We start from the raw sequence: 25,016 nt of genomic DNA, 5'->3' as shown, positions 1-25,016 counted from the left end.
CCAGACTCCTCTTCAGTCACTGCCACAGCTACTTCTTAGAGCTTGCGTGGCCTCTGCAGTCAGAGAGAGTGGTCTAGAAGAACCTTTTCGCAGTTAGAACTCAGAAGGGTTTAATCACGCCTGTGTGCAAGACAGCTGAGCCCGATACCAAATGGTGGTTATTCCAAGTTCAAGCACTGGTCTCAAAAGTCTGGTTAGGGTGGGTAGCCCACTATCTTTCAGATATAACTTTACAAACCAAAGATTAAGCCAAGTGGTAGTAGCACACACCTTTTGTCCCAGGAGGCAGAGGCAGAGGCAGGTGGATCTCTGAGTTCAAGACCAGCCTGGTCTATAGAGTGAGTTCTAGGACAGCCAGGGCTACACAGAGAAACCCTGTCTTGAAAAACCAAACCAAACCAAACAAACAAACAAACATAAAACCAAGACCAAAGGTTAAACTGACCTATGAACAGTCTCTACATGCTTTAGTTCAGCTTTGTGTAGAGTCTCTTGATGAGCTACACTTCTGAGGAAATAAAGTTCTTCCTAGATGCCCATCATCAGAGCAGACTCAGACCATGCTAAAGCTCAGTCTTGCACTAGGGGTTGTGCAAAGAAATGTCTACGTAGATCTAGCTCCTAACCTTAAAACTGGATCAGAAGTCAACAGTGGCCCTGGGAAGATGGCTTGGGGGTAAAATGCCGGTGTGCAAGCACAAGGACCAGAGTTCCATCCCTACACTCATGAAAAACAACAAGATAAACAAACAGGAGTGGTCGGAGCCACTTGTAAGAGCAACGCTGGGGAGGCCTCATCAGCAGCCCCAGATCTCCCAGAGAGACTGTCTCAAAGGAGACAGAAGGTGGACACGGCTCTTAAGAACAATACCCGAGGCTGTCCCCTAGCCTGCACACAAAAAATTCCCCCTCTCTCCCCAGCAAAGAATGGTGAAAACAAGAGAGGGGCATGGTAAGATATATGAACTTACTTCCAATCTCTATTAAAATAATGGTAGCACTGTATTCTGACACTGCTGCTAGACTAGAAAAATATGAAATAAGCATGGTCCCCATTCATTAGCCACAGATTAGTACCTGTCCATATATACGACTGGGTCTCTTCCCCCGACAGCTGAGTAAAGCCCATCTCTTGTACTTCACGTTACAGACATGGACGTCATTGCCGTTGCTCTCACCAAACGGGATGCCTGTACCTCCAAACACTAGCAGGTTGTTTCCATGCAGCACAACTGGGGAAGAAGAAACACACATTCCACTTATGCAATTGCTTCCTGCAGTGTGCTGACCATGAACCCAGACCATCTGAAAAGCTCAAACATGTCTACTTTAATAATCTTATTAAGACCACTCCATTGAACTATAGGATTCTTCAGAAAATGGCTTAATTTGCACTATATCGATTATCTCACATGGTTCACTATTACATGTATGATACACAGCCAAATGCACTTATAGAATTCATTAAATAAAACTGTGCACAGCAATGTCAAGTCTACAAACTACAGAACACCATTGCTGTTCAAGACAGCTCAAATACACAGCAAGCCAGAGGAAAACAATTTATCATCTTTGCCTTGGAAAAGAAAGAACTTGTAGGACTCAGATGGGAGAATCAAAGGATCCTCGGTCGGAGGAATGATCTTTATATTTTATACTATGGTTTCTGTCAGTTTAATCCTCCACCAGATCAAAAGAAACATCAATATCCTGCAGACAAGTTTGGTATTCTATCTTTATCTTTTCTGTTTGCCACAATTTACACAATCCTCTCTTTTTCTTTCTTACCTTCTTTATCTGCCTCTCTCATTTCAGTAGCTCCCCAACTTAGCCCACAATGTGTTAACTCATACTCCATAGTGGTTAATAGCACCGTAGCGGTCAACCGTCTGCCCTGCAACGGTTAACAGTCAACAGTCTGCCCCATAGCAGTTAACAGTCAACAGTCTGCCCCCATAGCGGTTAGCGGTCAACAGTCTGCACCCATAGCGGTTAGCGGTCAACAGTCTGCCCCCGCAACGGTTAACGGTCAACAGTCTGCCCTGCAGCAGTTAACAGTCAATAGTCGGCCCTACAGCGGTTAACGGTCAACAGTCTGCCCCCATAGCAGTTAGCCCTAGTGGTTAACAGTCAACAGTCTGCCCCCATAGCAGTTAGCCCTAGCGGTTAGCGGTCAACAGTCTGCCCTGCAGCGGTTAGAGGTCAACAGTCTGCCCCCATAGCAGTTAGCCCTATCAGTTAGCGGTCAACAGTCTGCCCTGCAGCGGTTAACGGTCAACAGTCTGACCCCACAGCAGTCAACAGTCGGCCCCGAAGAGGTCAACAGTCTATACTGTAGTGCTGTCAAGAGTTGGATTTAATTCTAGTGTGACTTCAGGAAAACTAGTTAACCTCCCTAACTTAATTTCCACAACAACTCTATGAGGTAGTAACTGTAAATGTTATTTTCCTCTCTCTCCTCTGCCTCCCGTTCTGTGCTGTTTGCATCCAGGGCGTGGTACACTCTACCACTAAGCAACGAGCCCAACCTCCATTTTTAGAGATGATAAACTGAAACAGCAAATGTTTGTGTTTTAATTCCTCTGTTTATTTGTTTTCAGGAGATAAGGTCTTGCTATGTAGCCCAGGCTAGCCTGGAACTCATTGCAAAGGTCTTTCTCAGCCTCTCAGGTGCTGGGATTACAGGCATGCACCACCATGCCTGGTAAGAACAACTTAAATAACTTGCTGAGGGTTTCCTAAAAAGAGCTAGAATTCAATCCCAGGCAGTCTGGCTTCAGAGCATGCACTCTTAGCTATTATTATCAGGGCCTCTATGGAACCTTGAGTTCTTCATTTATACAATGGCAATCACTGTAGAAACTTATAGTGATGCTGTAAGGAAGTGAAGTCCTTCCCTTAATAGCTATTAATTACCATAGTTGCAACTCCAGTTTTTCATTTTGATTACATTTTCCTACATGTATATGTATATGTATATGTGTGTGTGTGTATATATACATACATACATATATACACACACACACACACACACACACACACACACACACACACACACACACATATATATATATATATATATAAAAAATACTTTAAACTGAACCAGCAATCCAATATTATACAGTTAGATTCAAACCCAGGAACTCAGGGATTCCAGGTCACCACACTATGTTATCATCACAGTGACAACACTTAATCATGTTACAATAGTATAAACTACGAACAAGGAACAAGTGACACTGAACCTGATATTTCAGTTGGTTCACAAAGTCAAATTTTGAGAACTGCTGGCACTTACGTGACATAGATGCCAATTCCCGGGGCATGTAGCCATCTGTCCCCATCTGGTGCCATGTGCCTGTTGCAAAATGATACCTCCAAAGCTCCCTGAAGAGAGGATAGTCTTCATTATCCGGCCCTCCTGATTCATCATAGTCTGGGTTATACCCTCCAAACACATAGAGATTGGTATTATCTGCCACACAGCGATGTCCACTACGGGCTGGGGGAGGTCTGTGGCCTAAGGAAGAAGAGGACGGTTTTCCAAAAGTGGCCCACAGATGAAGAACACACACATAATTAGTAACAACCATTTGAACCTTAAAGGGAGTCAGCAAGGATTCCTAACACAACACATGTCATTTACTTAGGTTATTTTATACACTCACACACTACTTCAGATTTTAAGAAGCTAGTCTCCATTTTTATTTCATGATTTCTAAATTTCAAAGACTAGGAGAGAGTTTTCCCAGGAGAGGTGACACAGCATGGTAAACTCAAGAAAATGGCTGACGATGTGGAATTCAAGAAAAGGAAGAAGAGAGGCCTAGTACAGATCCTGGATAGGACCCAGGACCATAGACAAAAGCAAAGCTTGGCAAACAGGAAGGAGGCAAGTTCTAGAATGGAAAGATTTTTTCTTTATGATACAGAAATGAAACCTGCCTTGTGCATGGTTGGCAAGCACTCCACCACTGAGCTACAGACACAGAATCTTTCTAAAGTTTCAGTTACATTTACTAGCCAGGCCTGTGGCACAAGCCTGTAATCTAAGCTACTCGGGGGGCTGAGTCAGGAGAACCATAATTTCAATGCCTGCCTGGGCTCAGAGCCTAAGTTCAAGACCTAGGCAATTTAAGGATAGCCTGTCTCAAAATTAAAAAAAGAAAAAAAGACTAGTGATACAGCTCAAGTGGGTAGAGTACTTGCCTAGCATATTCAAGGCCCTTGGCTTAATCCCCAGTATACAATAAGTAAATGATTAAATTATATACATGTATAGTACGTCATTCAAAATTATTTTGAGATCATTTTAAAGGGTGAAAAAAAGCCCACTATTTATATTTCTATTATCCTTACAACTTCTTATACCGGTCTACATGAACCCTTGACTAGAGAACCAAACAAGATAAAATACAATATGGACTAAGATGATACTATATTTGCTATAGGCCTAAAAACATCTCTATTTTCATGTGCTGATACTAGTATAATGTTCATTAATACTTAGGACAGGGCTAGACAATAAATATGCTTTACTAATAAGTACCTATTACCAACCTAATAAGGCCTTTCATGTCTTTTTAAGCAAAAATCCCACTTTCTAGGGTACACTTTAGAACAAAACTTGAAAAAATATGCATAGAACTAGAGCAACCAAAAAACAAACCAACAATGAATCTCTTAGTTCCTCTGGTCCACGTCAGTTTTGTGTACAAATCACTGATGGTTCCTTTAATGGCCTGGGTCAACATCTCAGAGACCTCTGATGCTAAACTACTCCCTCTACTTACTCACTAGGGCTGAGTCAGCCTCACTGCTCAGCAGTCCTAGTCCTTCCTTTGACCTTGGCCTAGCCCACCTGCCCTTCAAGTCTCCAGTGTAGAAACGCTCCCAAGTCTACTCTGCAGCCCTTTGAGGGCTCTTCTGGTTCAGCAGCCTCCTGCTCAAACGTTAGGGCAGACCTAACAGTCATCAGATGGAAGCGGTGCACCTTTGTAAATACGAGTGTAATGCCAGGCAACTCCAACCAGCTGGCGAATTTACAAATGAGCTGTGACTTAATGCAAGTGAAGAACTGCTTCCTTCTGGCACACTGGAAACACAGAGAGTGTATGTGCAAGATGAGCACGGGATCCCATGACATCCAGGTTGAATCCAGGTTCTTTCAACCAATACCTTGGGCAAGCCACTGACCTTCACTAAATCTCATCTGTGCTGGGGATAGTATCACTGTCCCCCCAGATCTGTTGTTTTTAAATGTTCACTGGCTTATGTGTGTATCTTTCCAGGTCACAGTGGGCTACTGGAGGGAAGAGAAATATATGTGCATTCACTTTTCTCTAACTTACAGGCTCACAGAAAACACTGAACAATGTTGAGAATGAACGAGTTAGTAACTGATTCTTCTCTACTCATTTCATCTGTTTGTCTTTCTTTCTTTTTTTTTTTTTTTTTTTTTTTTTTGGTTTTTCGAGACAGGGTTTCTCTGTGTAGCTTTGCGCCTTTCCTGGGACTCACTTGGTAGCCCAGGCTGGCCTCGAACTCGCAGAGATCCGCCTGCCTCTGCCTCCCGAGTGCTGGGATTAAAGGCGTGCGCCACCACCGCCCGGCCTGTTTGTCTTTCTAATGCAAACAGTAAACGTTCCTCAAAGGCAAACAGCATGTACACTTGGCCTGCATCACCCACACCTGGATGTCACTGCTGGAAAAACACAACACATCCTAAAGTTTCCCTGAGTTTAACTTTTGGCCAAAGTAACCAGTGACAGGAACGCTCAAAACAATGTCCATCTCTGTGTACTCTGACATGGTTTTCCCAATATACATGGCATGGAGCTCAAGGGCAGAGCAAGTGCTTAGAATGTGTGAGGCCCTGGCTTCAATCCCCAACAGCAAAGGGAGAAGGGGAAGAAGGAGAGAGTGTGGTCTAGGGACAGGTGTTAGACTGTGGAATGATCTTTGCAAGTTATAAAGACATCTAGGAATTAGCAAGGCAAACTTAACACAGTTGCTACACTCAATAGACAGGAACTAAGAATCTCTAGAATGTTATTATTTTTTCATTTCCAGGAGCCATTAGATAACTTTGAGGTTTTTCACATTTGGGCAAATGTGAAAAGAATACAGTAACATTCTAGGACTTCCTCTCAGTGGACACACAGCAGAGAACGTGTTCCAAGTTTACCACAAACTATCCTTGTGATGAGCAGAATTCATATGGATCAAATACTGAGGCAAAATGAAAAGATGATTTGACATAAAATGTATCCATTCATTCACTCTCAACCCAAATATTACTGGGCAATATCTGTGAACTGTTATGGTGACAGGTGTGGGCCAGTGACACTGTCGTGGGGCTTACAGTCTAGCTCTGCCCTGCACGGCACAGTTGTTCCTGGCCACACTGGAAATGGGGCTAGGCAAAACTGGGATTTGTGTTCTAAGATTTAGCATCCCTAAAAGAATGTCAAATTACCAGTTCTATGGTCATGTGTTAAGATGGCATGGATTAAATAAAAATATTAACACAGTAAGTTCACAGCTCACATGTCTATCAGACAGTGCTGGGCTAATCTACAGCTCATTTCTGTTGCTCTCGGGGTCTGTTCAAATGAAACGCCTGGGTCAAGAGCATCTGACCAGTGCCTGACAAATGCTAACTATCCTGCCAAGATAGGGACCTTTGCAGCTAGCTGCACTGAGTACTCACTCCTTCCCACCCATTTCACTCATATATCAGAACCCATTTCATTTTTTTTTTTTTTTTTTTTTTTTTTTTTTGGTTTTTCGAGACAGGGTTTCTCTGTGTAGCTTTGCGCCTTTCCTGGAACTCACTTGGTAGTCCAGGCTGGCCTCGAACTCACAGAGATCCGCCTGGCTCTGCCTCCCGAGTGCTGGGATTAAAGGCGTGCGCCACCACCGCCCGGCACCCATTTCATTTTTAATAAATCACAGCAATTTATCAAGGCAATGCCACAGGAACCAAGCATGAGTTTTCATCATATGGCATATAGCACAGGCTCCTCAATCTTGACAAAATGAGATTGGGTTTTAGTCTAAAGTCTCCGAATCTTCTCAAGTTTTTGGCTAATAAAATCATCTCCAGGTTTGGGTTACCTGGGTCCAGAATTCTCACTAGAAAACATGGGATCAGGGGTTCACAGAGAGCTCAGCAGTAAAGGTGTTCGCTCCCAGGCCTGAAGACCAGCATCCAACTCCCGGAATGTACATGGCAGGAGAGAACTCACTCCTGAAAGCTGTCCTCTGAACACACACACACACACACACCACACACACACACTCTCTCTCTCTCTCTCTCTCTCTCTCTCTCTCTCTCTCTCTCTCTCTCTCTCTCTCGCATGCACGCACGCATAAAATACACATAAAATGTAAAAACTTTAAATAAAAAGACAAATGTAGAAGTGAAAAATGGAAAATGAACCTACATGCTGAGGTGATCTAACAACCAGTAGACACATGTAGCTGTGAGACCATGGACCTGGCTTTCCTGGGTCAAGCATTTATTCTAACTTGGGATAAACAGGAGGATATTGACTAGGGAAATGGGCTTGAATTTTAACAGAAACCAACTAGCTGTCTGAGATTATACAACAGATGATTAGGTCATTCCCAATGCTCTCATTATTACAAATAATATTGGCATAAAGTTTCTTTTACATAGTCATATAAAAATGTATGACTATATCTGGAAACAGAGCTTTTGGGTCAAAGGAACACACGTTTCAAATGTTTACAGATAAAACTATTGTAGAGCCCTACTGTTCCTCCAATAGCTGAACTGGACCAATTTATACTCCTAAGAATGTGTATGAACGTGTATATTTTGTTCTTTCTTTGAGACAACGGTCTTAGGTAGCCCAGGATTACCTCAAGTTCTCTAAATAACCAAGGATGATTTGAGCTCCTGATCCTTCTACCTCTACTTCCAGAATGCTGGGACTACAGGTATGGGTCACCGTGCCTGTTTGCAGTGGTGGGGATGAAACTCAGGACTTCATTCATGACAGGCAAGTATGCTACTAACTGAGCTACATACCCCTCCCAACACTGTTGTCTTTCTTGCTTCTTTTATTGAGATAGGGTCTGGGTATGCAGTCTAAGCCATGAACTCCGTTTGTTGAGACAGGATCTCACTATATGGCATTGGCTGGCCTGAAATTCCCTATGTAGACCAAGCTGGCCTTGAACTCATAGAAACCTATCTGTATATGCCTCTTCAGTGCAAGGATTAAAGGCATGCACCACCACATCCAGAGAAGTCTGGAACTATTGATCTTCTCCCTCTGCCTCACAAGAGTACAGCCCAGCAAAACATTTTTTTTTTTTTTAAGATTTTCTATGTGTATGAGTGCCTGAATGTAAGCATACATACAATGTGCATGCCTAGTGCCTAAGGAGGTCAGAAAAGGGCATCGGATTCTCTGGAACTAGAGTTACAGACAGTTGGGAGCTGCCATGTGGGTGCTGGGAACCCAAATAGGGTCTTTATCAAGTGCTGAGCCATCTCTCCAGTCCCCCAGCAAGTAATTTTGTTTTTGTTTTTGTTTATCCTGCTCAAGTTTTTAGCTGAAACTGAATAGACAATAGCAGAGATGATACTGAACAGTCTTTTTCAATTTAATTCAGTGAGGATGCCAGTCAGATTTTACCACTAAATATGACATTTATTTCCTCTTGGTTTCTTGTTAACGGTCTGCCAATAAAATAATCTCTAGATGTTAAGAATTTTGTCCCTAGCAGAGCAGTGGTGGTGATCCCAGCACTCAGGAGGCAGAGGCAGGCAGATCTCTGTGAGTTAGAGGTCAGCCTGGTCTACAGAGAGAGTTCCAAGACAGCCAGAGCTGTTACACAGAGAAACCGTCTCAAAAAAGGTTGTTCCCTATCAGCAAAGGGTATGTTTTTAAAATAAAATTTGCACTAAAATGTTACATACAGAAAGTACACATATAAGGCCACAGTATGAGTAATTTTAACAAAATGAATTTTTGTTATTTTTATATCAGGGGAAAAAAGTCATACTTTTTCTTTGAACCTGTACGTGTAAGTACTGCCAACTCCCAGAAGCTTTCTCTTCTTGACCACAGCATCCTCCAACTCACTCCTTCACTTCTAGAACTAATTTTCTTTTTAGACTGATTTGATGTGTATGCGTGCACAGGTGTTATGTGCATACCTGGTGCCCATGGAGGTCAGAAGGAACTGGAGTTATAGATGGTTGTGAACTGCCACGTGGGTGCTGGGAATCAAAACCTGAGAGCCACAAATGCTTTTAACCTCTAAGTCATCTCTCCAACCCCGTTAATTTTTCTGTCAATCATAAAACTAGCACTCTCTTTATAGCTATATTATATGCTATTATACCTAGGTATGCATCCCTAAATAATATTGAAAGTATATAACAAAATGCTACAGTACATTCTTTTAGGTTCTTATTTCCAATTGTTCTGTGGCTTCCTTTGTGTTATACTGTTGAAGATGGTGTACATAGTCTGCTCATTCCCATTGTTAAGCAGCATTTATTTCTCTGTGTGAGTATACAGCACAACTTACTTATTCAGTCTAGTTCTGTGAATAGACACTTAGATAATTTCAATCTGTGGCTCATAATGTTGTTAACATTTCCATACATGTTTTCAGGTGCATGGGGGGCCATACTGCTGTTGGCTATAAATCCAGAAATGGAATTTCTGAGTCTTAAAGGAAATCTTTATTAGATAAGGTTTTGAACAGTTTTCACAGTCACCAGCAGCATATGAATCTCTCAACCCCACATGCATACCAATTCTTGGCACAGTCACATTGTCATTTTCCGTTTAGTCTACAAACCTATCTCATGCTAGAACACACAGTTCTCTCATTGCTTAGGAAGTTGAGCACTTTTCTTTTGTTTTTTTGTTTTTGAAGACAGGCTTTCTCTATATAGCTGTCCTGGAACTCACTATGTAGACAGGCTGGCCTTGAACTCACAGAGAGATCCTCCTGCCTCTGCTTCCCAGAGTGCTGAGATTAAAGTCATGGACAACCATGCCCAACCAAGTTGAGCACTTTTTATGTTAATTAGCCAATTAGAATTTTCCTTTCAGTAAATGCCTATTCCAGACTTTTATATATTCTTCTAGTGAGATGTCTTTTCTTTGTTTTTTATGACAGGGTTTCCCTGTCCTTGCTGTCCTGAAACTCATTTATGTAGACCAGAATGGCCTCACACTCACAGAGATCTACCTGCCTCTGCCTCCCAGGTGCTAGAATTAAAGGCGTGTGCCACCATCACCCAACTGAAATGTCTTTTTAAAAAACTAATTTATTTATTTATTTATTCATTGCATAAGCTTGCAACAAGGATGCTTACTCTTCACCTATATATTTCAATATTAAAACTTTATAATTTAATAAGATTTCTTTTTGCTTGTGTATAAGTGTGTGGCGTGTATGCATCTGTGTATGTATACATGTGTATGTGAGCATAGGCATGTGCATGGAGGCCCAAGGCTGACCTGGAGTCTTCATCACTCTTCATCCTGTTGACTGAGGAAAGGTCTCTCTCTCTCTCTCTCTCTCTCTCTCTCTCTTTTTTTTTGGTTTTTCGAGACAGAGTTTCTCTGTGTAGTTTTGGTGCCTGTCCTGCATCTCACTCTATAGCCCAGGCTGGCCTCGAACTCACAGAGATCCGCCTGCCTCTGCCTCCCGAGTGCTGGGATTGAAGGCGTGCGCCACCACCGCCCGGCTAAGGTCTCTCAATTTAGCTCTGATACAGCTAGTCTAGCTAGCCAGCTTGCTCCTGGGAAGCCCTGTCTCAGCCTCCCCAGGACTGGAATTACAGGTACTATGCCCCCTGGAACTTCCATGGAATCTAAGGAATCCAAACTGGCCCTCAGGCATGCACAGCAAGCACTTTTCTCATGAAGCCATCATCCTAGTCCCCTCAATAAGACTTGTCTATTTTAAAACCCGAAACTGTGAGACCTTAGCACTACTTCCAATGTGCTCAATGTTAGGTATGGAATGTAATTCCTATGTATACACACATATTACACAATTCCTCTTATTATTAGAAATCTCTGCAATTAGACTTAGCTTCATAGGTAAGTTTACTAGAGTCTCCACATACAACTTCATATATTTAAACCTTCCTCGTTTTGGATTTTTCACATTATCAGAAGAACCTCTACAACTAATTTTCCCAAAATGAGTGGACAGCATAAAATTTCAGATCTCTTATTTAGCAGTCTGTGATTCATGTCAGAAACTTGGGGTCAGTCTTGAGTCCTGCTGAGTAAACAACTCACTATCACTCTGTGAGGGTACACTTGTGATAAGAGCTTCCTAATGTTCCAGAGTGTTTCCTCAAGACCAGGCATAACTGTACAAACTTTCAATCTAGCAATCTTTGTGAGTTGATGCCAGCAAGTTTCAGTCAAGCCAGAGCTACTTAGTGAGAACCCTGTCTTAAAAATTAAAAAAAAAAAAAAATACTAGTTAAAAAAAAAAAAGCAAACCAGGCATGGTGATGCACACCTTTATTTCCAGCACTTAGAAGGCAGAGACAGGTGATCTATGCATTCAAGGCTAGCCTGGTCTGTAGAGTGAGTTTCAGACCAGCAAGGGATATATATATATATACATACATGCATACATACATATATATACACATACATGTATATATATAATATTTATTTATATTTTTATTGAGACTGAGTCTTTAAAAACAACAACAACAACAACAATAACAATAACAAAACACCATGAGGCCAGTTATGGGGATGCACATCTTTAATCCCAGCACTCAAGAGACAGAGACAGACAGATTTCTGTGACTTCAAAGCCAACCTGGTTTAGATAGTAAATTACAGGCCAGCTAGGACTACATAGTGAGATCTTGTCTCAAAAAAAAAAGCTAACTAATTAAAATAAATAAAGTCTCTATCATGTATCAAGAATACCTGCTTTTGAACTACATTATAGTCAGTGTTTCTCATTCGATGTACCCTTTTTTAAGGCAGCCTCATGTAGCCCAGGCTGTTCTAGAACTTACTATGTAACTGACGTTAACCTGAACTCGTAATCCTCCTGCCTCCCCCTTCCCTGTTCTAGGGTACAAACGGGTGACAGCAGGGCTGAGTTTTCAGTTAGCTTTGCAGCACTGAGAACTGAATTCATGTAGGTAAGGCTCTACCATTAGGCTCCACCCCTACCATCTGCTTGTTTTTAATTACCCTGCAATTCCTCAAAATTCCTGGCATTATTACAACAATAAAAACTAGCAGCTAACATTAACTAAATGTTCCTAAACGTAATTAAAAACTTTTCAAACATTCTCTCTTGGTATTTCTCTGTAAATAGGTACTATTATCACCATTCTAACTTTACAAATAAGAAAACTGAGGCAAAGAAATTAAAAAAAAAAATAAGCTAGCACTTGCCCAAGGTCATACAGTTGGCCAATGGCAGAGCCTGGATTCAGATGCAGGTAATCTGGCTCCAAACTTCCTTTGTCTTTTGTTTTCAATACAATTATGATGTAACATCATCATTTATCAATTGTTTTCCCTTCTCAATGGTATTGGAGAACTGAGGACGCTAAGTGGATGTTTTCAGTTTACTACTTCATGGTGGAAACCCAGCATTTTAATATATCAGAACTATTTTTACCACAGCACACTGCTAATTGGCAGAAATCTCTTTTGAGAAGATGTAGGATCTAGTTACAGAAAACAGACCTATGAAACCGTTTTCAATCAAGGTAAAGGGTTTCCAAAATGAAGGGCTTGAAAGTATTTTGAAAGGTTATTTCTAAAGTATAAATAAGGTTGTTTTTTAAGAAAATACCTAATGAACACTGAACAAGTGTGTTCATGTTCTCAACAATTCATTAACTTACCACTACAACTGAGAACATACTAAAATCTATACCCCTGCCCTTCCCTGACAACAGTTTTATATTAGCTCTAACTCAATATACCCTCTCACATAAACTGTGCTACCAAATGGAGATGAAGAAGTCAGAGCAGCTGTCCTATTGCCCTGTTCTTGCAGAGCTTACAGCCTGAGCTCGGGGAGGCACACACACGTGAACGGAATTCCATGTGATCAGTGCTGATACAGGTAGGCCACGAAAGGTGACAGGTGACATCAGAACAGAGAGGGGACAGGCCTTCCAAGTTTCCCAGGGAATAACTGTTAAATTTAGTGTTAAAGAATCAGAGGTTTAGCCGGGTGGTGGTGGTCCATGCCTTTAATCCCAGCAGAGGCAGGCATATCAACGTGAGTTCGAGGCCAGCCTGGTCTACAAAGCTAGTTCTAGGACAGCCAGTGCTATACAGATATAACCTCTGCCTCAAAAATAACCAAAAAATTAAGAAAGAATAGAGGTTTTTCTGGAAATACTTCTTAGTGAAGGGATAATCAACTACTGGTTTGCAGATTAATGGGAGTGTATCACCTATTCCTAAAACTTGTCCTAAGATTATCTATGCCATACCTAGAGAAGAGCAGTACAAGTCACACAGGAAATTTGGAAGCCATTTTGAAAAAAGATTTAGCCGGGCGGTGGTGGCGCACGCCTTTAATCCCAGCACTTGGGAGGCAGAGCCAGGCGGATCTCTGTGAGTTCGAGGCCAGCCTGGGCTACCAAGTGAGTTCCAGGAAAGGCGCAAAACTACACAGAGAAACCCTGTCTCGAAAAACCAAAAAAAAAAAGAAAAGAAAAAAGATTTCTTTTTATTCTGTGTATGAGTATTTTGCCTCCAGTATGCATGTGCCCTGGGTGTGTGCCTGGTGTCCAAAGAGGCCAAAGGAGGGTCTGTTTCTTCTGCAAGAGCAGCCAGTGAGCTCTCTTAACCACTGCGCCATCTCTCCAGCCCCTGGAAGTCACTACTTGTTTTTCCTTCCTATTTTTCAATTAGTGATCAAGTCTTATCTAATGTAGCATATGCATAGTTCAAATTACCTAACCATCCCCCAATTCCTACTTACAGCCGCCTTTATTTCAGGCTGCAGCTCTCCTCACCTTGGTAACTGGAATCATTATCTCTTTACTAGCTACAAAACCAAGTCTGATCCTGAAAATTCTCCTTCAGTGGTGCTCCTTCTATCTGGCGCTTTCCAGCTTCTAGCTGCCACTATGCTAAACTTGCTCTAAATCTTTGAAAGCACCATGCCTGGGTCTGCATAAACACCATATCCAAGCTACCTGCACCTGTGGTCTGCAGATCTACCTTCCCTTGCAAAAACCCATTCAGACTTAAGCAACTTTTCTAAAACATCAAATGACATTATTCTGTCATCCTCTTCCCCATTTGCTGATGAGAAACCTCTTTGGTGTGCCCCATGCCATACCACCTTATCAGGACACAATATCACAAATAATTTCATCCCAATTACTCTGCAATTGTCTGTTTACCTGATTTTCTAAGATCTGCATCATCAATCTAACAAGTACAGTAAATGCTACATAGGAAGAAATACCAAATGAAGGAATGAATGATGAACAGAGTTAAACCTAAGAAAGCTGATGGGACAATCAGAGATCATGGAGAAAAGACAGAACACTGAATTCCCACCTTTAAAAGGTGAAAATAAAAAACTAGAGAAGGGAACAAAATGGACAAAGAGGAAGAAGAAAACACCTAGGATCATACAGTGTTGTGACTCAAAGGAAGAGAAAATGCAGGTGGCCAACAGCATCCAATACTCAAACTGGTCAAAGGTGAGAAGACACACAAGGCCACCGCTTCAAAGGAGGTTTGTGGTGATCTTTATATCCTTAGTGCTAAGCCTGCTCCCACCTCACTCTTTTCAGAATTATCTATCACCAACTTCCTCAGCCATTTTGAATTTAGGACTTACAAACATCCAATGGTATAAAACTTACCTGTGCAGTATTTTTCCCCATGATCAAAAATTTTTTAAATAGAGACTATGCAAAAACAAAAAACCTACCATGCTGATATAACCAAGTTTGTTTTGTTTTGACTATTTCTTTTGTCATTTTATATTTTATAGGATTTTACACGATTTTTAAAGATTTTCTTAAAATGTGTTTGAGTGTTTGCCTGCAAGTATGTGCACTACATGCACACCTGATGCTGCCAGAAGCCAAAGGAGAGCATGGGATCCTCTGGAACTGGTATAAAGGCTTGGGAGCCGCCATGAGGGTGCTGGCAACTGATGGGGTCTTCTGCAAGAGCACAAGTGCCTTAGCCTCTGAGCCACCTCTCCAGCCTCACACAAGTGTTTTCTTCACTAACTCTATCGCCTAGTTATTTTCTTTTGGGACGGTGAGAGGCGGCTCACTATCACTGGATTTCTGATCTTGATTCATTTAGGCCTGGTTTTAGTTTTTTCACATTCCGGGGTTTGGCTGCTAAAATATGAAGACACTAGATAGAGAAACATCTATAGCAGCTGTAGAATCTCTCCGTAGGTAACTTCTTGTTGTTGTTTGTTTTTTGAGAAAGGATCTCTCTGTGTAACCCTGGCTGGTCTGGAGTTTGCTATGGAGACCAAACTGGCTTGGAACTCACTGATCTGTCTGCCTTAAAGGTGTATTGCAGCTACACTCAGCTTAGGTTTTTAATTGAATCTCTCCAGTTAAAATTAGACAAAATGATTTGTAAGTAATTTAATAAGATCTAAAGTGCAACATCAAGCATGCCTGTCTAATAATTTGCTATGAGCTGGAGTTTTCAATCCTCTTCTGAGCAATTTTTCACTCAGCACAGTCTACAGCTGACAGAAAAGTGGTTAAGCAGAAACAACATGGCCTTTCTAAAAGGAAGAGCTGCCTAGCCAAAAGCACCAGCAGTTTTACATTTTGCCACTTAGGTCCAAAATGTCTGCAAAAAAGCCCAGTATTTAAGCTTTCTTTTCACCATCCTTGCCAACATGGGTAGTTTTACTTTAATCTTCACACCTAATAAGTAAAATATTATATTATTTTAATTATCATATTTATTTCACAGGAGTGAACTAAGTGAGGGTTATATTTACTGGCATTTATTTTTCAACATTTTATTACATTTATGTATTATTTATTTTATAAGCTGTATGTGTTGTGTGTGCATGCATGTGCTTGTACCACAGCACATGTGTGGAAGTCTGAGGATAACTTATGGGAGTCATTTCTTTGTCTCTACCATGTGGGTTCCAGAGACCAAACTCAGGTCACCAAGCTTGACAGCAAGCATTTTTTTTTGTTTGTTTTTTGTTTTTTGTTTTTCGAGACAGGGTTTCTCTGTGTAGCTTTTCGCCTTTCCTGGAACTCACTCTGTAGCCCAGGCTGGCCTCAAACTCACAGAGATCCGCCTGCCTCTGCCTCCCAAGTACTGGGATTGAAGGCGTGCACCACCACCTCCCAGCAAGGAATTTTTTTGTTAAAGCATTTGAAGTGGGAAGACACATCTTTAATCCAGATCTTTTGACAGCAAGCACTTTTATCCTGAGCCATTTTGCGCTCCCCAACTAGCATTTCTTTATGTATTGACTATTCCTATGCAGTTACTTATTTTTCTAGTAGGTATAGATGACTAGTTTCTAGGAGCTCTTTATATTCATATTAATGACCCATTACAAATGCTTTCCATGGCTTTTGATTTATGGTATTTAATATAAAGACTTTTTAGTTTAGACTATCACACTGTCTTTTATTTCTTCCTTAGAATCCCATCCTAACTTGAAGGTTATATGGACTGCCAGTGGTACTGGTGAAGTAATCTATGCTACCATCTAGGATACATTAAGAGAGTCTAATTTCCCCCAAATTTGTCATTACAATTCCAACAGTGGTCAATATAAAACATAAATTTAAAACTGAGGCCTATACTCTTTTACTTCAATGTTGGCTGTTAGACAACTTAAAGAAAAACAGTTTTGAATTTAGAAAATCCATTCAAAATTCCCTTTAACCCACAGGAAGCACAGACCTCTTGCTAGTGATCACCCACCTCTCAAGAACCTGTTAGGGATCCTTATGATGGGACAGGACTGAATGAAGCGTCTCCTAACTGGGTCCCATCGTATTTTCTTCTTACCTGTCACCACAATTATCAGCAGTAAGTCAGACACATACAACACATGGCAAATAATACATAGTTACTGTATTATAAAGACAGAAAAACAGGAAACAAAACAATACTTGAATACAGAAGGAAAGTGATATAAAGTATCATTTAACTCTGGAAGTTAAAATGAAGTAATACATAAGCAGTGATGAAAGTCTTTAATTCTTATCCCCCCCAAAAAAAACAATACAATCATGTGCACCTTTTTTGAGCTGCGTCAATAACATGTACACTCAAATAATCACCAATGCCATCTTGTGGCAAAAATTTACCAGGAGTTAGAAGCGATTAGAAAGAATAGTCTTTTAAAGCCAATGAAGCCAAAAGGAGCTCTACCCAGAAGCATCAGGCACAACACAGGCTCCTCTGCTCAAGGTGTGGTACCCTTCTATACTAGTTATGAAGCAATGGATACTGGCTTATTAAAATTAAAATTAGATGATAACCAAGTCAAACAAACATTTGCTATCTGGGCACCTCCATGTAGCACAGGGAAGAGGAGTACATATGCCTTCCTAAGAAGCAAATTAGCTCCATACTAACCCCAATTAAAATTTGTTTTCTTACAAAATAGAAGAAAAATGTAATGCACTTACAGAACTGTTCAAAGGAGCAATTTTCTCCCTTCCCAAAGTTTTGAGACTCCCCATTAAAATAGCTCTTGTCAAAAACAAAAATTACCATTGTTTGCATAGCACATAAAGTTTATGAAGCTCTTCCAATACATTATATCACATAATTAATTCCCTCAACAATCCAGAACTGGCTCAGCACTCATTTTATTAGGCACCTGCTATGCCTGGATCCCTGTGTTAGGACCGAGAGCTGCAAAAGAAGGATATGACTTCTCCTACCTGGAAGAACTCATGCACAGGTAAGCGAAGGATTTGTATAAACAAATAATCACATTACAGTGAAGTAAGTGTAACAAGAGCTATCAAACCACCCACAGATCTTATCATAGTCACCATGTTAGTGAGGAAACAAGGAAAACTGACTATGGAAGGAAAGGGGCTGGCCTAAACATCCCTTCTTTCCACTACATCACACCTACCCTGGCTGCAATTCCCTAGAAAGAAAATGGGCATTGTTTTAAGTGATTAGAAATATATTCAGATGCTCATCAGCAGGTCTAGCTTGTTTATTCAAACACTGACATGGAGAAACACAAATCCTGTTTAATGCAGCAGCATGACCTTCACAATACTGTGGAGAGAGACATAGGGAAATTATACTCCTGCAACAGGGTTTCTGTTTCTAATGCTCTGAAATCTTTTAAGTCTGTGCTTCCCAAATGTTAGCCTCTAGCTCACTTCTAAGTTAAGGTGAAAATTCCCAGCCTAATATAAAATGATAAAAATATGGACAAAAAGCTAAAATGTTCTCTTCAGAGCTCTATCCTTTTTATTGTTAAATTTTCTTTATTTCCTAAGAGATGGTGATAGAAAATTTTATTTGGTTTTATTTCTAAATGTCTTTGCCTAGAAAAATAGAAAATTTGCAAACCTAAATTTACTCTAAAAATATATATATATATATATATATATATATACACACACACACACACACACACGTATACTTTTAAATATATAAACTGTGACATCCAAAACCCTGGAGAACCACTGCTTTGAATCAATCTGATATACACTGATGACTCATGAGCCCAGCATAGGAAGCCCCACTGCCAAAGGGTCCTAACACACAGAAGAAACTTCCTCACTCTCACTTGTGTTCCAATGGGAAAGACAAGACAGACACACAAAACAATTGAATAGCAACACAAGACAGAATAGAACAAGTGGTTAGCTTAAATTTGACATTTTCACGTATCAAAAGCGTTAAAGTGTACATACCCTTTGACCCAGCTATTCCACTTCTAGGAATCTATTCCTAAAGAAACAATCATAGATGCATGGAAAGATGTATGGACAAAGATATTAACTATGATAATATTTATAATGGTAAAAAAATTAGAAACACTTTCAATGTCCATCGATAGGGAGATGGTTAAGTATGTTAGTTAAACATACTTAAATATGTTCATATGCTACATACCACTTAAAAGTTTATATAAATATTGCCATTAACAAACATTCACAATATATTGCAAACGATCCATTTATAAAGTAGTATTATAGTATATAATTTTAGTTTAAAAAAGTATATGTTCATGAAAAATATAAAAAAGATATACAACAAAATTTAATTGTGATTATCTTTGGGTAGATTTTATAAATGATTTTGTCTTTACTTTCCATGCTTTCTCATTGAGTACACATTACTTTTGGACTTGAAAAAAAATACCATATTACTTTAATTTTTGAAAATATAATTTAAAAAATATTGGAAAGAAACACACCAAACTGTTAACAGTGTAGTTATGATGGAGGCTGGGATAATTACTCCTCCTATGTTAGCCAAAAATTATATGGCATATTATTTATATAAAATAATTTAGTCACATGAAAATTCTTCTTGGTTTTTTGAAACAGGATCTCACTGTGTAGCCGTGGCTGGCCTTGAACTCACAGAGATCCACTTGCCTCTTCCTTACTTGGATTAAAGGTGTGCTCCTCCACACCTGGCTGCGATGTGAAATATAAAACTACTTTAGAATATTGAACTAACACTAAAAATTAGTGACTCAAAGCTATAACCAAAGATGTTTTGGAGGGCTGAGTGTGTAGCTCAGTATAGAGCACATTTGACCAGCTTGCACAAGACCCCGGGCTCGATCCTAAGCCCCACCCATTTTGTTTTACTAGAACTTCTGTTAAACGTCTTTGGCATGTTTCTCTCACAGCAACCAATATATTACTTCTGTCTCAGAAGAAGCTAATGCTGACTCCATGGAAGTTATTCAATCAAAGTGGGTGCTGATTCAGGACCCATGTGCTCATATTCACCCAAAGCAGGGGTAGGGGAATAAAGAATAAAGAAGGGAAGGAGAGGAAAGGCACAGTAGCATAACAATAACAACATAGCAGTAGCGTGCACAAGCACTTTAGTATTTTTAAAGAAACATGCACTTTTAAAATTCATATAAATTTATTCCTGACCTAAACATCTATCTGTTAAATTTTACACAAACATTAAGCTGCTTGTGTATAGTGCTTATTTTAAAAGGCAAACATAAAGCTGCTTGTGTATAGTGCTTATTTTAAAAGGAATCTTCACAAAGAAAAACATAATGTCCCCCAATGATTTAATCAATATTTTACCTGCTAGCTTAATTTTTTTTTTTTACAAAATTTACTTCACCATAGACACTGACTAAAAATAAAGACTTAGAAAGACACAAGCTAACTCATCTTCTCCCCAAATCATAAATAATATCATCTTTTTATAAACCTACAATAGAAGCTAGACATGGTGGCACACGCATGCCTTTAATTCCAGCACTTGGGAGGCAGAGGCAGGCGGATCTCTGTGAGTTTGAGGCCAGCCTGGTCTACAGAGTAATTTCCAGGACAACCAGAGCTACATGGAGACAGGGGTCTTGAAAAACAAAACAAACAAACAAGCAAGCAATCTACAATAGGAAGAAAACAAAAGTAAATGCCCTAGTAGACTAAAACTATGAGGAATCAGTGAGAGATGAAAAAAAGAAGGCAAAGCTGACAGAACAGACTAGGAACTCATCCCACAGAGCCAGGCAAGGAGTGGATGAGCGGTGGCTTCCCTGGAATAAACAGGTGAACTGAGGCCGGAGAGGGCAACAGCACAAAGAGCTGACATAGTCTGTAAAACGAACCACACAGCTGGTTGGTGCGGCACAGAAGTGAAATGAAGGGTCAGCCCCTCCCATCTAGTTCTCTCTTTTAAGAAGAGGCATTTCTTCCCAGATAGGAATGGTGGCAATGACCAAGAATATGCTCTCCAGGTGGGAACAAAAGGAGCAGTTGGATCAGAGAAGAAGAGCCTTGTGTGGACAGCAGCATTCTGGCAGATAAGAGGCAGCTGCACTAGAGGATGGTAGGGATCAGGTACATCATTCAGAACTCTCTCATCCCTACCCCAATCAATGGGGGACCTGCACAGTACACTGAGGGAAGGTCACAGGAAGGCTAGCAATGACTCTCAAAGCAGGATGAACCAGCATAAAACCAAGACTCAAACATGAAAAAAGCCAGAAAGATTTAAAAAGTTAAGATACTGAAGAGAAGTCATCTCTACCAAAATTTGAAGCACCGTTTTTTGTGGTTGTTTACAGAAATGAACAAATGACTCTTAAGCTTCATATGGAAATGGAAGTAACCCAGAACACACTACAATCTGAAAAAGAAACAAGACTAACATTTTCTTTTTTTCTGTTTTTTGAGACAGGGTTTCTCTGTATAGCCCTGGCTGTCCTGGAACTCACTCTCTAGACCAGCCTGGCCTCAAACTCACAGAGATCCGCCTGCCTCTGCCTTCTGAGTGCTGGGATTAAAGGCATGTGCCACCACCGCCCCAACTAAGACTAACACTTTCTACTCCCAAACTTACTACAATGGTATAGCATTCAAAGTAGAAGGCACTGGCATAAGGAAGAACACTCATAAATAAATGATTTCCAGTGAGAACTCAGAGTGGGTGTGGTGGTACATGCCTATATTTTCTTAGCTATTGATGTGGCTCATGGTCCATTGTATGGGTTTGTGGGGGTGACACGCCTCTAACCCCAGCACTCGGGAGGCAGAGGCCAGCAGATCTCAGTGAGTTTGAGGCTAGCCTGGGCTACAGAGTGAGATCCAGGACCCTATCTCAAAACAAACAAAAAACAAAACAAAACAAACAAAAAAGACAAAAAAAAAAAAAATCAAACAAGAAAGAAGACTGAGCAAGCTCTCCATCAGCTCCTGCCTCCAGGTTCCTTCTCTGAGTTCCTGCCCTGACTGCATTCAATGATGGACTGTACTGTGGAAATGTGAAACAAACCCTTTCCTCCCCAAGTTGCTTTTAGTCAAAGAGTTTCATCACAGCAACATAAACCCTAATGAACACACCAGGTAAATAACCATACACATAAAAATAAATAAATCTTTAAAAAATATATTTTTATGAACGATGTATCTCTGGGTGGTGGTAGTGGCACATGCCTTTAATTCAGCACTTGGAAGACAGAGGCGGGGGATCTCTGAGTTCAAGGCCAGCCCAGTCTACAGAGCAAGTTCCAGGACAGCTAGGACTAAAGAGAGAAACCCTGTCTCAAACAAAACAAAACTATATCATACATCTATTAGAACAGAGACAATTTAAAAAGTGATAGCACTGAATACTGGTGAACATGCATAGAAACTAGGTCGTTTAAACACTGCCAGGTGTGGTAATGCACACCTTTAATCCCAGCAGTTGGGGCAGAGGCAGAAGGTCTCTATGAATTTGAGGCCAGCATGGTCTACATAGTGAGTTCCAGGACAGCCAGAGCTACACAGTGAAATTGTGTAAAAAAATCACACACACAAACACACACAGAAATATAAGTGCTATATAGCCACTCTGACAGGGACATGGCAGTTTCTACAAAGCTAAATAGACGTTTACTATAAAACAAGGCAATTACATCTCAATTAACGATGAAAGGTTCTGCCATCACAGCTCAATCATAAGAGTGTGCAGACTTGTGGCCCAGGGTTTCTCCCAGTGCAGGCACAACTGCGTGGTTCTCCAGTGTATTTGTAAAATATAATAGCCAGTATAGAGTCTTTATCAGCCAGGTAGTGGTGGTGCACGCCTTTAATCCCAGCACTGGGAGGCAGAGGCAGGGGGATTTCTGAGTTCAAGGCGAGCCTGGTCTACAGTGCGAATTCCAGGACATCCAGGGCTACATAGAGAAACCCTGTCTTGAAAAACCAAAATCAAAAAAAAAAAAAAAAAAAAAAAAAAAAAAAGAAGAATATGGTAATGTTTTATATCACACCAAAGTTTCAGGAGTTAAAACAAAAACTATTAATTAAGAATAACTGCGAGAGCCGGGCGGTGGTGGTACACGCCTTTAGTCCCAGCACTCGGAAGGCAAAGGCAGGCGGATCTCTGTGAGTTCCAGGCCAGCCTGGGCTACAGAGTAAGTTCCAAGACAGGCACCAAAACTACACAGAGAAACCCTGTCTCGAAAAACAAAAACAAAAAGAGTAACTGTGAGATGAGAGTTGAAACAGTCCCCAATACATTATGAGTTTGAGGCCCACCTAGGCGACACAAGACCTTGTTCAAAACAAACAAACAAACAAACAAACCATTGCTAGCCTGCACATGCACTCTGATGCTGCCCTTATAAACTTTGTAGCTAGGCTGTGAAGAGCTGCTGACTACTTCTTTTCCTCTATTGTACTTCCATAATACCAACAGCAAACAGATCTTAAGGAGTAGAGTGAGGCAAAGCAACTCTGTGCCCTGAGACATCAGACAGGCTATCTCTTCCAAGTTTAACTGTACCCTCTACATTTATACTAAGCACCGTATCTTCATATGTGTTCATTTACAAACCACCTCAGCTTTTGGGACTAGGAAAAGAACAAACTACGGTAAGTAGGCAGAAATGGCTAGTTCCCGACTTTCCATTCTTGGTACTCCTGTTCGTTCTCAACATGCTGTGGTCCTTTCTGACTGACACCCTTTCTCTTGCCATCCTGCAGTGGTTTTCTTGATTTTCTTATTCCTCCAACACTCCTCTTAGTTTTCATAGAACAAGGCAGGCTATCACAGAACTTTCTTCTATAAACATGAAGTAATCACAGCATACTGAAAAACAGCTTCTAATTTGAGCTGGTCTTTGTCATTGGTTTTGTTATTCAAGTGTCCCTTTTCTGAAAAAAGTCAGCTCATTAGGTGAGGAGTTTTTGTCTTTGGGGGGGAAGAAAGGAAGGGCACAAACAGATGTGACACTGAAATCACTCATCTACATAAATGACTGATTCTTAGCTAGACTATCCTTGGGAAATAAGCTAAAATTTACATATATTAATCAAAAAGTATTATAATTCATAAATCTGTTAGATTGAAGTATTACATCTGAATCTAATAAACATAAAATTCCTGGGAACACTCTGGCTTAAAATAATGTCATCATATTCTTAATGTTTAAGACTTCAACATAAAAACTCTACCCAGGGCTGGAGACATGGCTCAATGATTAAGATCACTTGCTGCTCTTCCAGAAGACCTGGGTCCTGTTTTAACTCCAGTTCTAGGGAATCTGAGGCCCTCCTCCAGCCTCCTCCAGCACCAAGTGGTGCACATACATACATATAAAAAAGCAAAACATACATATAAAAAAACACATAAAATACATAAATCTTTAAAAAAAACCCTCCACCCTTTGGGCCCAGTTTAATATTTTGATAGGAAGAACTAACTCTAAATACTTCATATAACATGCATACTGGACAGTCTCTGACACTTCAACATCATACAATTCTCAAAAGAATTACAAATATTTAAAGATCCTTATACTCAGACATTTCAAGTTACCAAGACATTAGACTAGAAAAACAAAAACAACAAAGTAGATAGCTAGCCTTCCCTCATTAAGACTGGAAATTAAACTCAGGCTGGAAGGACAGCTCAGCAGTTAGAGCACTGGCTGCTCTTGCAGAGGACCTGGATTCAATCCCCAGCACCACATAGTGGCTGTAACTCCAGCTCCAGGGGGTCCATCACCCCATTCTGGCCTCTGTGGGCACTGCATACACATGGTGCATAGACATGCAGGCAGATAAACACTCACATATATAAAATAAAAATAAATATTTCTTAGCTAGGCGGTGGTGGTGCATGCCTTTAATGCCAGTACTCCCTGGAGGCAGAAGCACGTAGATTCCAATGAATTTTAGGCAAGCCTCTCTACAGAGAGGGTCAACCAGGGCCACATAGTGAGGTCCTATCTCAAAACAACAAAACGATGGACTAGAGAGATGGCTCAGTGGATAAAGGCTGACAATTTGAATTTGATCG

The 25,016-nt window shown here is 40.5% G+C and overlaps 1 protein-coding gene across 2 annotated transcripts in view; it reads right to left on the bottom strand.

Moving 5' to 3' along the window:
* Klhdc10 (kelch domain containing 10) overlaps positions 1-25,016 on the bottom strand; it is a 51,423-nt gene that overhangs the window by 10,222 nt on the left and 16,185 nt on the right. Inside the window, exons 2-4 of one of the 2 annotated variants that reach the window (XM_059257505.1) lie at positions 16,965-17,051; positions 3,299-3,520; positions 1,078-1,232 (exon numbers count right to left, since the gene is read on the bottom strand). In XM_059257505.1, coding sequence (XP_059113488.1) covers positions 1,078-1,232; positions 3,299-3,520; positions 16,965-17,051 — 464 coding nt within the window. The remainder of the gene's footprint in view (positions 1-1,077; positions 1,233-3,298; positions 3,521-16,964; positions 17,052-25,016) is intronic. The other variant, XM_059257507.1, reaches the window with a different exon arrangement.

The sequence above is a fragment of the Peromyscus eremicus genome, chromosome 3 (genome assembly GCF_949786415.1).
Source record: "Peromyscus eremicus chromosome 3, PerEre_H2_v1, whole genome shotgun sequence".
Lineage (NCBI taxonomy): Eukaryota > Metazoa > Chordata > Mammalia > Rodentia > Cricetidae > Peromyscus > Peromyscus eremicus.
The sequence above is the reverse complement of the archived record's forward strand: the minus strand, read 5'-3'. Positions and strand labels throughout refer to the sequence as shown.